The sequence below is a fragment of the Patiria miniata genome, unplaced genomic scaffold (assembly GCF_015706575.1).
Source record: "Patiria miniata isolate m_02_andy unplaced genomic scaffold, ASM1570657v1 HiC_scaffold_12, whole genome shotgun sequence".
Classification (NCBI taxonomy): domain Eukaryota; kingdom Metazoa; phylum Echinodermata; class Asteroidea; order Valvatida; family Asterinidae; genus Patiria; species Patiria miniata.
Window position 1 is genome coordinate 6,138,544 of NW_024037050.1, and position 14,691 is coordinate 6,153,234.

The following is a 14,691-nucleotide window of genomic DNA, read 5'->3' on the forward strand; positions in this document are numbered from 1 at the left end:
ATGTCCGAAATGCGTGCACGCGCGTATCATGACGCGCAGTGTGAATTGGAGAGGTTCACGCGTTGGATGCCCAGGTGCGCAGTGGGCGGGACTTGTTTCCCTCAGAGGCACTGTGAAATTAACCTAATAAAGCAATCTCAACAAAGTTCGTTACGACTTTGATCATCGCTGAGAAATGAAACAAAAACTTCTCACTCGTTGCATGTGAGTTAGAATTGGTTAAAATTATTTATTAGTAAATACCAAGTTCATGTTAAAATTTATAATTTAAAATACACTGAGGAAACCGATAGACAACGGACCTATGAATCTGGATCACTTAACTTGATCAACGTGAAACACTTTACGATTTAATGCCCCTGTTCTGATGACGTCACGCTGTTTACTTGTGCGCTTTTCTATGTGGCAACGAAACTGTGGTCCCCACTAGGCTCCCGTAGGAAAGTATGCACGCCTTGTCCTCGAGAGCTATGTTAAGTACGACTGTGCGTAAACAAACTGTGACGTCATAGGTACAGAGACTTATTGAAAAGTGAAACTAAAACGTGTTTTTTTTTACAAAACGTAATCTTTTACATAATCACTTAAATAAATTGGAATTATTGAATGAACAGTTCTGTAGAAAAAAGGTGGAAAACAGTCATAATGTAACTTGATTAAAAACAACATTATTTCGACAGGAAACTTTATAAAATAAATGATTTCCTCAAAGTTTATAAAATCAAATTACGCAAAAAAATAACCACGGACTTTTAAAAATAACACTTCTTGAAATTTAAGTAAAAGGGGATGTTCCATTATTTTCTAAACAATTAAGAGACACATTGATAAGTCATATATAGCACAAATGATTGTCAGCCTAAAGCTACAATTAAAAGCTTTAAAAAGCCAGGGTTTTGGTTAAAACACTCGGGATAATTTTATACAGAGTTGCATTCTTCGTGACTTTAGTTAATTACTAACCAAACACACAGGAATTACAATGTTGACTATTTCGGGTTGATCACAAAAATAGAGTGTAATAAACATACAATTAGTGTGAGAATATGCCTGAGTTACGTTCACTTTGGTTCGATAACATTTCTATAAAGTACATTTCATTACGTAATATATTGGTCATGGTGTCATTGGAAAAGGGAATATTACGGAATTGCTTAAATCTAAAAATAAATACACTACAGCAATTTTATCGAGCAGTAAGTCGGAACTTTCTTTAAAAGAACAACTCAAGATAAGATTATATGCACCGGAAAGGAATGTGAAGGGTTTGAAAACGCTGTTAGATTATTTGAATATATCTGTTTATGTCTTTTCCGATCCCGATAACAAGGGCACGCAAAGTCTCATACAAGATGTTTTATCTCCCGTTCGGAGTTCAGCGAGAGGATACTTTAATTTTCGAGACTGAGGAACGCAATCTTGAAATCATCAGTATAGGGACCATTAGAAATGATGCAAGTGCGAGAGACGCATGCAGCTCGTAAAAAAAGTTGCTCGTAAAATCATCAATGTGTGTTGTTATTTCATGGACAATGCGCATCTTACATCAAAACGTCGAGATGTACATAATTATTTGGGTTTCTTGAAATAATTCAAAATGGCGATATAACCATCCAAGCTTCAAATGAACCCTAAAATACGATGTAAATAGTTCATATTCGGACCAATCGCAACTTACTACCCCAAATTTAATGCAACTCAACTTTCAGGAAATTGCAAATAATCCTACTGGCTACTGATCACGAGGCTCTAATTTTTACATTTAAAAAGTATATTATGCCTTTGGTTTTAAGTATCACAATCATATTTTTTTCTGATCATGAATTCAGGAACATCCAGTACCATAACCTTTCAATGTAGTGACCTTCTTCTGGATTGGAATGATCGTTCATGAAAGCAATGGCCTTCTGGTACACGTGCAATGGGTGTTTCCTAATCATTTCCCGCGTGGCCCCAAAGCATCCACAGTAACAATGAGGCATGCCGTCCTTAGGCGGCGGGGCGCCAAACAAAACTCTGTAAAACTCTCCGAACGTGAGGGCCGTAACGCGCATGAGGCCTGCCTTGCGATCCTGCTTGAAATTGGCGACGTGTTTCAGCTTGCCCCACTTCCTGACCACCAGCTCGTCAGGATGTATGCAGGGGATGCCTGCTCGGGCGGACGAGATGTATTTCAAAGGGTTCCTGTGACAGAGTCCTCTGTGAAAACGGAATGCTGCTTGCAAAAATATCGTCACGTTGGGAAGATTATTGTAATGGGTGATGATGTGATGAAGATATGTATGACCCTCCCGCCCAACGTTCGGTAGTTTTTCCCAGGCATACATCTCGAACGGAGCGCTTGTGTTGGTCCCTTTGTGGTATACGTGGGCGTGGTCTGCATAAGACTTCACCCAATCCAGAGACTCGTCGTAATGTGCCACGACAATCTCATAATCTTTGAGCCCTGCATGTACGACGCGGCCCGTGTTCTTTTGGCTGTTGACACGATTGGGATCCGCGTAGGTTTCCTCCGGTACGCCTTTAAGTATCCTGTCCACGACCTCCACCCCTTGCATCAAGGAATGATCCTGATTGCCAACCTCGTATTTCCAACCTCCGAAGCGTCCACGAGAGAAGATGTCTTTGGCCTCCAGCCATGGTTGCACCGCTTTCAGAATGGCGTCTCTCTTGAGCGAGGGGACGGGATACCCGTGGTCCAAGCGACGGTAGTACTTGGAGACAATCATATCAGTGGTGATGAAGCCATAGTTGACCAAAGCCTCGATGGTCGCACTAACCACATTAGTTTGGTTCCAATTCAACATATTTCTACGAATCGGTTCAGCCGACTCACACATCAGTGACCAGTACTCTCCCGTGTGAGGCACGTGGTCTTTCGAATACTTCGAAAACACGGTGACGCGGTAAAACGGAGAATCGGAGTCCGGAAAGTACATCCAAGATTTATCAGCGAGATTATCTGGAGGTTGCCCGGTGAGGCCGATGCCTACGATGTGAGTGTGCGTGTACACCAACTGGGCTGTTATACCTTTCATCCTCTCAAGGGAAGAGTCTTTGCTTTCTAGAAAACCGACGAAGTTATCCAAGGGAACAGTGGAGATCAGTGTAGAGTAGCTCAGTGTGGAGAGGGAGTTTTGATTTCGAGTTGACTCGATGGTGATAACCTTGTTGTCCACATCAATTTCGATTACCTTTTCGTGGAACTTAAACCAGGACCTTGGAAGCAGTTTGGCCACCGAAGACCAAATCCCACCGGTGCCATTGTAGCGTGGAAAGCGGAAGAATCGGTTGGGACCCCACTCGGAATCCTTAGCCAGTTTCCCGCTGTTTGCTTTATGAATCTTGTCCTTTATTGCCGTGGCATTTGGCACTGCTACCCTCTCGCCGACCCAGACCGAGTTCATCTCCGTCGTGTCCACCGTCCACACTTTCTTGTTGTATTTTCTCATGAATACCTCACAGAGGCCCTTGCCAAACTTTTGCAGAAGCCACTCGTCGAAGGTCCTGGGCGGCTTGACCGGCGGGTTGTTGGTAATCTCTTCCAACCCAGACAGGGATTTTTCTTGGTCCTGCTTATGCATGGTGTGGATGTTGTGTTGGACGGGGTAAGGTATGAATCTCCTCTTGTCGTCTGGTCCCTTCATGTAGGCGAAAGCTGCCCTCACGTGCTTGTTCCAATTGGGCACAGCCCGGTCCAATGTCTGATCGAAGTAAGAGTAATGAGAGAAGATGACATGCCCTCCCATGTCCCACAAGAACCCCTGATCGTCCCTCTCTGACACCGCTAAGCCTCCAGGTTGTCCCCGCTGCTCAAGCACAATAACCTCGGTGTTGTTGAGTTCTTGTTGGAATTCGTACAGTCTCTGAACAGCTCCTAGAGCGGTAGGTCCGCTGCCTATGATGACGATTCTCCGTCTGCCCTTTGGCAAATAATTGTGGGATCTTGGATTAACGGTCATTTCTGAAAGAAAATAAAAACCAAGCAGGCATGAAGGATTGAATGAATTTTGCATTGTACGATAAAGTTGTTCGTCATTTTGGGGCGATCAGCATAAATCAGACGGTAGACCATCAATAAGCTGAGACAATTTCTTCCAAGATTGAGGCGCTAATACTCCCAAGGTTTTTTGACAGGAGAAAGTTTGTCGAATCTAACAGAAGAAAACGTTTCCAACGGCGGTGTGTCATTTGTTTGGCTATACTTGACAATATTATGGTAACGGGGTCGCCCGATAGTCCGAAGGTTCGATAATCCGAAGGTTAAGGGCAAAACCTAATTTGAATAATCCGAAGGTTTGTTGATCCGAAGGTTTTGATAGTCCGAACGCACACATTTCCCATAATTAGAAGTTCACTAGTCCGAAAATGAAACAATGTTCGTTAATACGAACATTACTATAGTCCGAAGGTTCGATAATCCGAAGGTTTATTTATCCGAAGGTTTGGTAGTCCGAATTTAGAATAAGGTTAATTAGTCCGAAACGAAAATAAGATTCAACAGACCGAAGGCTCATTATTCTGAGAGCACACAAGGTTCGATGGTCCGAATTGACAATTATGTTGAATTCGCTCTTTGCACGCATACGACATAAGCATGCATCAGAGCGTATGATCTGGCAACTTTACACATTAAATAAATATAGCTGGTTCAGTGATTCCCGTGTATACACGGGAATTACTGAACCGGCTACATGCACATTTATTGTGTAAAGTTGTCCGATCGAGGCTTTGTGCTCAAATTTGTATCCTTGTAGAGACACGCACACAATAGGGAACAAAACATTGTAAAGGTCTCCACAAGGCAATTTCTATAGATGAATAGGTCTCCACAAGGTTTTCACGAAATAGATATATGGATTTTACTCAAAAACAAGGAATTTCCAAGGTGGGTTGATCCGTCGCAAATGGAAGAGTTTTAGAAAAGGGATATTAAGTCCGAATTTCAGCCAAGGAAATTAATTCTGGTTAAAATAAGAGCATTTTGAAACTACACTTTCAAAATTGAAAACTTTACTACACGAGAACAAAGAAATGTCTCCACAAGGATACATATTTGAGAGTAAGTGCATGCTTGTGGCGTAAGCGTGCATAGAGTGAATGCTGGTAATTCGGGCGATCGAACCTTATTGTCGATTCAGACTATCGAACCTTATTGTCTGTTCGGACCATCGAGCCTTCGGATTATTTAACCTTATTCCATTTTCGGACTAATTATAATGGGACCCTCGGATTGTCGAGCCTTTGGACTAATGAACCTTCGGGCACACGACCCTTCGGCCTGACGAACCTTCGGAATATCGTGTACCTTCATAATCAGGCTGCCACCGTTATTAACAGCCAAAAAAACAGCTCAAGAGCTGAGAAAAAAAGCATCCTCTCTGAATAATACCCATTTGCTATTCAAGTTCCCAGGATTGCAACATTGCTAATAATGCTAGCAGTAGCATCGTTACTTTGGGAGACCAGGCCGGGTTTATATGGCTATAGTCCAGTGGCTGAAGGATTGAAGGAAACAATCGCGTCGGATTGAAGCACCAAATTTGGTACACTTACTGTATATGTCCATAGAAAACATTCTGGAGGGAGGTGCCCTGTTTTAGTGGCCCAGGCCAAGGTCGAAGTTCACAGTGTATACTTAACTGTACATGGCTGCAGTGAATTATCAAAAAGTCTGACAATTTAGGTTCTGAATAGCCTAAAAGGATATCTGACATTTATAAGACCTACAGGTACCATAACAGAAAAAGTTCCATCGAAAATTATTATTCAGTTAGCTTTCTGTTTAGTTTCACTGTGATGTGGCACAGTAGGCCTGCATTGGACACGTAGGCCTGCATTAATATACAGTGAGCATCCATATGGATGAGGCAAATACCTATAATGACACGTCCAAGTTGTTTTTATTTGCACAAGTGCATCCAGATGTGTTCATTGATTGCTTGGGCTTATGCTGAAATTATATCATGTCCTACACCTTGTGTGTGACTTGATTCACCAAAACAAACCATGTTTATATTCTGAAAACCTCTTGGTCGATCGTTTCAGTTCACACTTTTATTCTTGGATGTAAGGTTTCACTGTGGCACGGTAGGCCTAGGCTATATTGTAGGCCTACAGTCATACACAGTGTACATCCATATGGATGAGGCAAATATCTGTAATGACAATTCCAAGTTTTTATTTGCACAAGTGCACCTAGATGAGTTCATTGATTTCTTGGGCTTATTATGCTGAAATTATGTCGTACACCCCGTGTGTGATTGGATTCACTTGGAGATTGTGGAAATTCAATGCCTATACGGTTAAGTACACCATGTGAACGTTGACCTTGGCCTGACCTTGACCTAGGCTGCTAAAATCGGGCACCCCCCTTCCCCCTTCCCCCTCTGTAGAACATCTACTGGGGACCTACACAGCAAATGTACACAATTTGTTGCTTTTAATCCGGCGTGTCACGATCTTGCCCAGAGTTAGCTCTAAGCCACCGGGCTATTTAGCGTACAAGACATTATTCACACACAAAAAAAGGGTTTGTGAGAACATCTACTGGGGACCTACACAGCAAATGTACACAATTTGTTGCTTTTAATCCGGCGTGTCACGATCTTGCCCAGAGTTAGCTGTAAGCCACCGGGCTATTTAGCGTACAAGACATTATTCACAAAAAAAAAATAGGTTTGTCGAAGCGACCTGAAATTAAGTCTCTGTTATACTCGGTGACTTTGTCAGTCTGTCAGTGGGCCACTGACTCAGTAAGTCAGAGGTTATAAATCAATCCTGGCACGCTGTCACTTCTATCACGAAGGCCCCTTTCAATGGCGTATCTGGTAAGAGGGCCCCGTTTGCGTGTACAGTGATCACGCGCGCCAGGATTTGTATATGTACAATCTGTTTTTCGGGTCGAATGAAAATAAGGGACTATACCATTTACACCACGGCAACGGAATCTTTCGTGAATGACGCCGAGCAGAGAATATGCAACATTTGCCTTTTGTGGTAATTTTCAGAAATGGATGGATTTGGAAACTGATACAAAAATACCAGTTTCGGTATATTATTGAAAATGTCAACAAACCAGGTGCCATGATTTTACAGGATGCATGCTTTAGACTGTCATTCACTAACACAATAGTCCAGTAATGATTTCGTGATAATTTGTTAGTTTCGTTTTTCAAAAATTGACCGTGGTGATATGAATGTGGCCTATTTTCGAGTAGAATAATAGGTGTGGAGGTGGCGCCACTAACGTCAAAATAGTCCCCCCCCCAAAAAAAAAAAACAAATTGTTTCTGCTCCAAAAAAAATTGGGCAAAGTTTTTGAAAAAAAAAAATTAACTTGAAAAAAAATTAAAATTGAAAAAAAAAATAAAAAAATTGTGAGCCCCCAAAGCCAAATCCTGGGTGCGCCACTGATAACGTCTTTTAGGCCCATCACACTACCCCTACGCGAAAAAGGTGCCAGTTTATTGAAGCTAACCACGTATACCATATTTCCATATAATTCCTTTGCCTTATATAGGGGGAAAACAGTATCCTAACATTTTTTTGCATAATATTGCAAATATTGTCCATCAGTGCAAAAAATAATACATGTTCCAAAAAATGAGGGGGGGGGGGGAGGGCGGGTACAAAAAAAATCTTCTTTTGTTAGAAGTTTTTAAATAACTACGTATTTTTGAATATTAAAGGGAATATACATCATTTGCTTTTGCTGTAATTTTCAGAAATGGATGGAATTGGGGGATAGGAAATATATAGCAAATATAGTTACACTGACTTTTTTGAGGTTTTGGGTTCGAAAATGCTATAAAAACCAAGAAAAACGATCATTTTCCTGTAGTCTGGTTCCCTGACTCCATATAAGAAGAAACAGAGCAGTTTACATACATTGGGGAATTGTAAGGTCAGGGAACCAGTCTAGCTGGCTCGTACCCGTTCATAGGTTTGTAATCGATTGCAAACAAGTGCGATGGTCAATTGGGGCCAGTATTTGAAAAAAAGCCAGTTGTTTCCAACGCTGATCGGCCGAGCAGCGTTGGAAATTGATACAAAAATACCACTTTTCTTGAAAATGACAGTATACCAGGTGCCATGATTTTACAGGATGCTTTACACTGTCATTCACTAACAGTCCAGCAAAGTATTTCAAAATGATTTGGTAGTTTTATTTTTTGATGTTTGCAAATGTTGTATTTTCCCTTTAAGCAAAATGGCATTTCATCTTTCTAAATTAGGTTGAACAAGCAAAACTTGTTATGAGTGAAGTAGAAGAACGAAGTGTGATTGTGGGTTTTTTTTTCAGTTTTCTTCAGCTTAGCTGAAAATCAGACAGATCTCTACTTAATATTTACTCACTCTTTGGGCAACAAACTTTCGATTATTTTGTTGAGAATTAGCACGTACCGAATATTCTGTATACTTAGGCCTACGCAGCACCATCAATGCCATCCTGTACCTAGTACTGGAGTAGTACGACAATTTTGAACTCTCAATACTGTGTATGAGAGTCCCAAAACTTAAGGTATTGAAAACATGCAAAACAAGAAAATAGACTGGCACCTAAAACAACCAGTCCAATACAGCTTCAGTACTGCATCAATCAACCATATGACAAAAGAATTTAAGAAACATGTGGCATGAAGCAGGAACTAGTCTCAATTTACTACACATTTCTCCATAGTCAAGCCACCAGACTATTGACACTGAATGAAGAGGTCAGTCTTTTCAAATAGTTGTACCATGGATGGACATGTACCAGTCTAGTATTTAGCCATCACGTGACTTCCCTCTCATGTGCAAAATATTGAAGAAAAATCTCCTTTAAAAGTTGAATTGAGTCTGCAAACTTGGTAGGTGGAATACTGAGGACATTTTCTTTGCCCCAGTGGAATTTTTGGAGAAATTTGCTAGCTAAACTGTGAGTAAAGTGGGCCTGATGTAGTTTTGCACGTTTCAGAGCACTCCAGAGCCCTGTCTGGTAATGGAGCATCAAGTTTTCGAGGTCTATTGACGAACCATTGCTTGTTAATCTAACTGAAGGTACTGGGCATAATAGTGAGATCCAGTCACCTTACAAAGGATTATTATGTAACACGAGGACTTTTGAAATTATATATTCACTGAGGCCAGATGGGATTTTTTTCTCGAACCAACAGAGATGGTGCAGGTTTTCCCGACCGATAAAACAGCCCGACAAGGATATGTGAAAACAACGTAAACCCAAAACAATAAATAACTACAAATAATGAGTGAAAACACAGAATAATATGACGTCTGCAGTCTTCATTATTTTAAAAAGATTTTATTGTAAGGTTCCTTTTTTTAATAACCTATTATGGAAAAAAGTATTTCCTTTAGTGAAATTCAAAGTAAGCTTTTTGGCGAGCTGCGAAGCAGATGCGAGCCTATGTAATACCAATTTCCGTCCGCCTGTCCGGGCGTCCGTCCGGCGTACGTCCGTCCGGCCGTCCGCATTCAGATAAAAATGTTGAAGTTTTTGGTTCTAGCTAACTTTGGGGGAAAATGCAGATTACATGTGTCATCTCTATAACTTACAATTAGGTTCATTTCATTGCAGTTAATTTTATGATTTTATTGAGGAATTTTATTTTAAAGAAAATGTTAAAGTTTTTAATTGTTAAAGTATGTATACTGGCATAACACGTACATGTACATGTACATGTATACCTGTATAACATGTGCACTATGCATTTTGGAGGAGCATTCATATGTATGTGAAAGTGCTTCTGGTTTGATCTTTTAGTTTTATGGAGTTGGAGTAGGGATGGGTCGGGATAGGTAGGGGAGGGTGGGGCATAGGGGTTTGGATTGGAATGGGTTACGGGAGGATGGGGTGGAGGATATGGGGTTGGAATACTGGGTTTGGGTGGGGTAAAGGTGTGTAGGGGTGGGTGGGGACAGGTAGGGGGAGACAGGTAGCGGGAGGATGGGATAGGTGGGTGTAGGGTTTGGGTTAGGAGGGGGTGGGGGAGGGGCGGCATATGGGGATTGGAGTAGGGGTTGGGTGGGAATGTGTAGGGGTGGGTGGGTGTAGGGGTCGGGAGGGTGGGGGAGGGGGTGGGACTGGGATATAGAGATTGGAGTAGGGGTTGGGGTGGGGATGTATGGGTGGGTGAGAATGGGGTTGGTGGTGGTAGGGGTTGGGGTAAGGGAAGGTGGGGGAAGGGGAAGGAGATAGGGATTGGAGTTTGGGTGCGAGTGAGATTTGTAGGTAATGGGTGAGGATGGGTAGGGGGAGGATGGAGTGGGTATTAGAGGTTGGGGTGGATAGGGGGTTATGGTGGGTTGGGGCAGGGCGGGGATGGGGTAAGGTTTGGGGCATGTGGTGCCTGATGCCGGTGTCTACAAGTACGTGTATACCCATTCATGTCCCGCATTTGTGGATACTACACAAGAGTTCTTCCATGGTAATACATGTATGGGGACAGAAGACGCTGTGGGGCTAGAAAAAAGGCTCCACAACTGGGTCCTTAATACCCTAATAATGGAAAACTTCCATGTAGAAATGTGTACATGTACATGTATTTATTAGGACATTTGTTGACTATTTATGTTGACAACCTGACCCTTACACCCTGGCACATCAACGAGAATCCTGATCCCCATCATGCCCATCCCCAACCCTACCATCAGCCTCCCTTCCTGCCTTCGACCGCGAGCCATGGCGGCTTCGCCGTTCTAGTTTAAACGCGAAACGGCATTCCATCCCATTTGTCGAAATTTGATGACGGTGTCACATGAAAATCCGACTCCTATGAAAATCGGACCCCTATTTCCCTACTATTGGTTGATCCCTCGCACGTGACAGGTCACTCTCCCGAAACGATCCTAAAAATAGCATGGTATCGTACTCACGCGTGCGCAGTACTACCAATGAGTCCACATTTCATGGAGTCGGATATTCACGCACCGGATGTATAGTTTCCGGGCGCAAATATCTAAAAACAGTGTGGCCCCACAAGAACACACATGCGTGTCTGTAAAAGATTTGAGCGCCTGGATGTGAAAACGAACTACACGAAAATCAATGTGAATGCCCATTTGACGAATTTGGCCTCTTGACGAGTTCTGACCTCTTTGCGCCGATTTCAATTACTCAATGTCAACATAAATACCACTTTTAAGTCACAAAATGACCAGCCTCATACTTTGCGAAATTAAGGGATTATAATTTGAAAGAATCAACACACTTCAAAGTCATGAAACCAACGCAAATCTAGAGCAATTACATTAAATTTTAACCCTAACCGCCCTGAATCCTCCAAAATCCTTTTTGTAAATTGGAGGAATTTGCAGGATTGAGGTTACATGGCAAAAGTGCGTTGCTGATTTCGGAGTACGCACTGTGTCTTGGGCCGGACCTTGTGTTGTTTATGCTCAGCCGTGCATAAATTTAGTCCTTGATTATACTTGAAATCCCCCACACTGCTCCAGGATGTCACTGCCTCTGCCTCAGCCTATTGACAGACATAGCCGGAGGATTTTGCAGGATTCAGGCAGTGATCATCCCTCCATGGACCATATTCAAGAAATAACGGAGGAATTTGCAGGATTGAGGCTATATGCTATTTTTCCATGAGGCCAATTGGAGGATTTTGCAGGATTGAGGCTACATCCTAGCAAAAAGGCCTAGGGAGTTAGGGATGTTACATTAATGCACGATGTAACACATTTACTACATGTACAATGCATATGCCTAAAGGAGTTGCTTTTTTACCAGTGTGCACCTGATATGAGTGGCCCGTCCCGTGTGTTGCCATGTATAACAGCGAATTAAGACTGACCACGAGATTCATAATAGATACATATGCACGGTTTGCCCCTGGGCCAGTGTGTCCTCCTTTTGTCCTCTCCCTTTTGTTGCCTCCTGACGCATCCGCTTCATTTCCTTTGTTCCATTGCACTGACACCAAGCTTTCGAGTTAAAGGGAATACATGTATATAGCATTTGCAAGCACGCCCGCATAATGTATACAATACAACGCGGCCGCCATTTTGAAATCGCATGGAGGACATTTTCAGGGCGATATTTGTGGAAGATGATGACTTAAAAGTCGTCTTTTGGCCAGATGGATCAAAATATTGGGACCAAAAAACGTTTTTTCAAAAACGTATGAGTTCCTCTACGACTAGGAACCTTAACTTTGGATATTTCTGTCCTGGACGAGAAGATAATCTCGATCAAAATCTGTAGCAAAATCGCTACATCTGCGGAAAAAAAATTTAGTCTGTGTGGAAGCATTGAGCGTCTGGCCGTACTACATAGCTTGCGATAGTACTGTACGGCCAGACGCAGTCGAGCTAGACAAAATAGGCCCCTAGAGTCAAATACGCATCGCTGGCGTCTATGTAATGAGTACAAAAGGCCCACTGTGAGCGCCACAACTATGAGGAACAAGGATGCATAAATGTGGCCTATTTACTGGACTGCCTCCGTAAACATAGGCCGCACATCCACATGTACAAAAACGTGTCGCACTTTGCCAAATTTTGATTTTCACATTTACGCTTTTTTTGTAGTTTTTTTTGCTTTAGAAGCATACTCACCCTCTTTATAGGCTAATCAGAAAGTGCTGCCTTTTTCAGATGTCTAATTTTTGTGAAATTTCATGTTGAAATTTTGATACGCAAACGTGTGCAAATGAATCTGGAAATTTCACGAAAAATAGACATCTGACAAAGGCAGCACTTTCTGATTAGCCTATAAAGAGGGTGAGTATGCTTCTAAAGCAAAAAAAACCCTACAAACTAAGCCTAAATGTGAAAATCAAAATTTGGCAAAAAGCGACACGTTTTTGTACATGTGGATGTGTGGCCTATATTTACGGAGGCAGTCTAGTAAATAGGCCACATTTATGGGGCTAGGATGCATATAGCCCCATAAATGTGGCCTATTTACTGGACTGCCTCCGTAAACATAGGCCACACATCCACATGTACAAAAAACATGTCGACTTTGCCAAATTTTGATTTTCACATTTAGGCTTACTTTATACGTTTTTTTTTGCTTTAGAAGCATTCTCACCCTCTATATAGGCTAATCAGAAAGCGCTGCCTTTTTCAGATGTCCATTTTTCGTGAAATTTCCAGATACATTTGCACACGTTTGCGTATCAAAATTTCAACATGAAATTTCACAAAAATTAACATCTGAAAAAGGCAGCACTTTCTGATTAGCCTATATAGAGGGTAAGAATGCTTCTAAAGCAAAAAAAAATTACAAAGTAAGCCTAAATGTGAAAATCAAAATTTGGCAAAGTCGACACGTTTTTTGTACATGTGGATGTGTGGCCTATGTTTACGGAGGCAGTCCAGTAAATAGGCCACATTTATGGGGCTAGGATGCCTACAGCGGTCATACTAAACAGCGTCAACACAGCGTCAACACACTCCAAAGTGTCAACACAGCGTCAACACAGCGTCAACACATCCAAAATGCATTAAAATTGACAAAAGCAGTATGTAACCCATACAGTATGGACAGAAACAAGATTTTGGCTTAAAATTAATAGGTTAAACGTCTGAAAATTGCGATTTTCAGTTCAAGAAAATTGGCTCTCCGTGCCGCTCCGAAATCGGCTGCCATGTTGCCTCAGTGGCAGTGCGGACCATACCATTATGCTAAAGGGTGAAAGCGTTGTACAATAAACCAACAGAGAGGGCGCTGCCGGCCAATACCAAAAGATGTCCATTTCAATAAAGTAAATGAAACATAAACACAACTCACAAAATAATGATCCACCACTCCGATCCTCAGTCCTCAAATATCTGGTATCCCTCTGTTGTTTATGACAAGATAATGTCATTACCTACACACCCCTACTTGAAATGGTGTAGTCCAAGCTTTGTGCGAAGTCAAGATGGCGGACAACGGCCGTGCGAGTGAAAGGTCATTTTTTTCGCGTGAAAATACGATATTTTTAACAACGAAATGGAAACTCAATCCAATGGAAATTCTCTTTTATTGTATGTTTCACAATTATATGCCCTTTTTGTCAATTCAGAATGTGTTTTGGATGTGTTGACGGTGTGTTGACGCTTCTGTCATGTGTTGACGCTGTGTTGACGCTGTGTTGACGCTGTTTAGTGCGACCCGCATACAGAGAGCTATGAGTGTGGCAGTCACATTACAACAAAATATCAAAGATTCGTCTTCATTAAACCCACCGGATTTGGTTGCTATTTTGACGACGGTGTCCTTCTTAAAGCTCCATGTGATGACGATAATAACTGCCGTGTAGAAACAAATGCCAAATACGAGACAAAACTGGCGTCGTTTGCTGAACAGAGCCATCGTGATGATGTGACACGGTTTGGTACCGGCTAAAGATGTGCCAAAATCCACCTAACTGTGGCAGTGACTGAAAATGAAAATGGTGTAGTGGGCGCTATATACGCTCACAGAGTTGCACACAAACAGTGTCATCCGATGAAAAGAAACTCGCCGCAGGTGGGTGCCAAAAATCAATGGCTATTCATGGGTTTTCTTTAGTTGGACCATACATGTACTATTTGCGGCAGCCATGTGAAGTAATGGCACGCCAACCTGGTATTGTTAGATACTGTTCAATCGCTTCCGCTAGTAGTAATGCCGTCGACCTTCCGCGTAGCGGCCATGTCAGAGGGCATCTTTTGTTGTTTTAATTCAGTAACAGCGAACGCGCAAAC

The 14,691-nt window shown here is 42.1% G+C and overlaps 1 protein-coding gene across 1 annotated transcript; it reads right to left on the reverse strand.

The window, feature by feature from the left end:
• Window positions 1-205: 205 nt before the first annotated feature.
• Window positions 206-14,493, reverse strand: LOC119746383. Its single transcript, XM_038223300.1, has 2 exons — window positions 14,191-14,493; window positions 206-3,964 (listed from the first exon to the last, which is right to left on the reverse strand). Exons 1-2 carry the CDS (start codon window positions 14,315-14,317, stop codon window positions 1,818-1,820), a joined length of 2,274 nt encoding a protein of 757 aa, XP_038079228.1. The 5' UTR covers window positions 14,318-14,493; the 3' UTR covers window positions 206-1,817.
• Between the last annotated feature and the right edge of the window lie 198 nt (window positions 14,494-14,691).

What these genes read in the sequence shown, in the direction of transcription:
- LOC119746383 (XM_038223300.1), bottom strand. Translation starts at nt 14,317, where the DNA reads ATGGCTCTGTTCAGCAAACGACGCCAGTTTTGTCTCGTATTTGGCATT. An exon ending in CAAAATAGCAACCAAATCCG is followed by an intron (nt 3,965 to 14,190) that starts GTGGGTTTAATG and finishes ATTTTCTTTCAG; the next exon opens with AAATGACCGTTAATCCAAGA.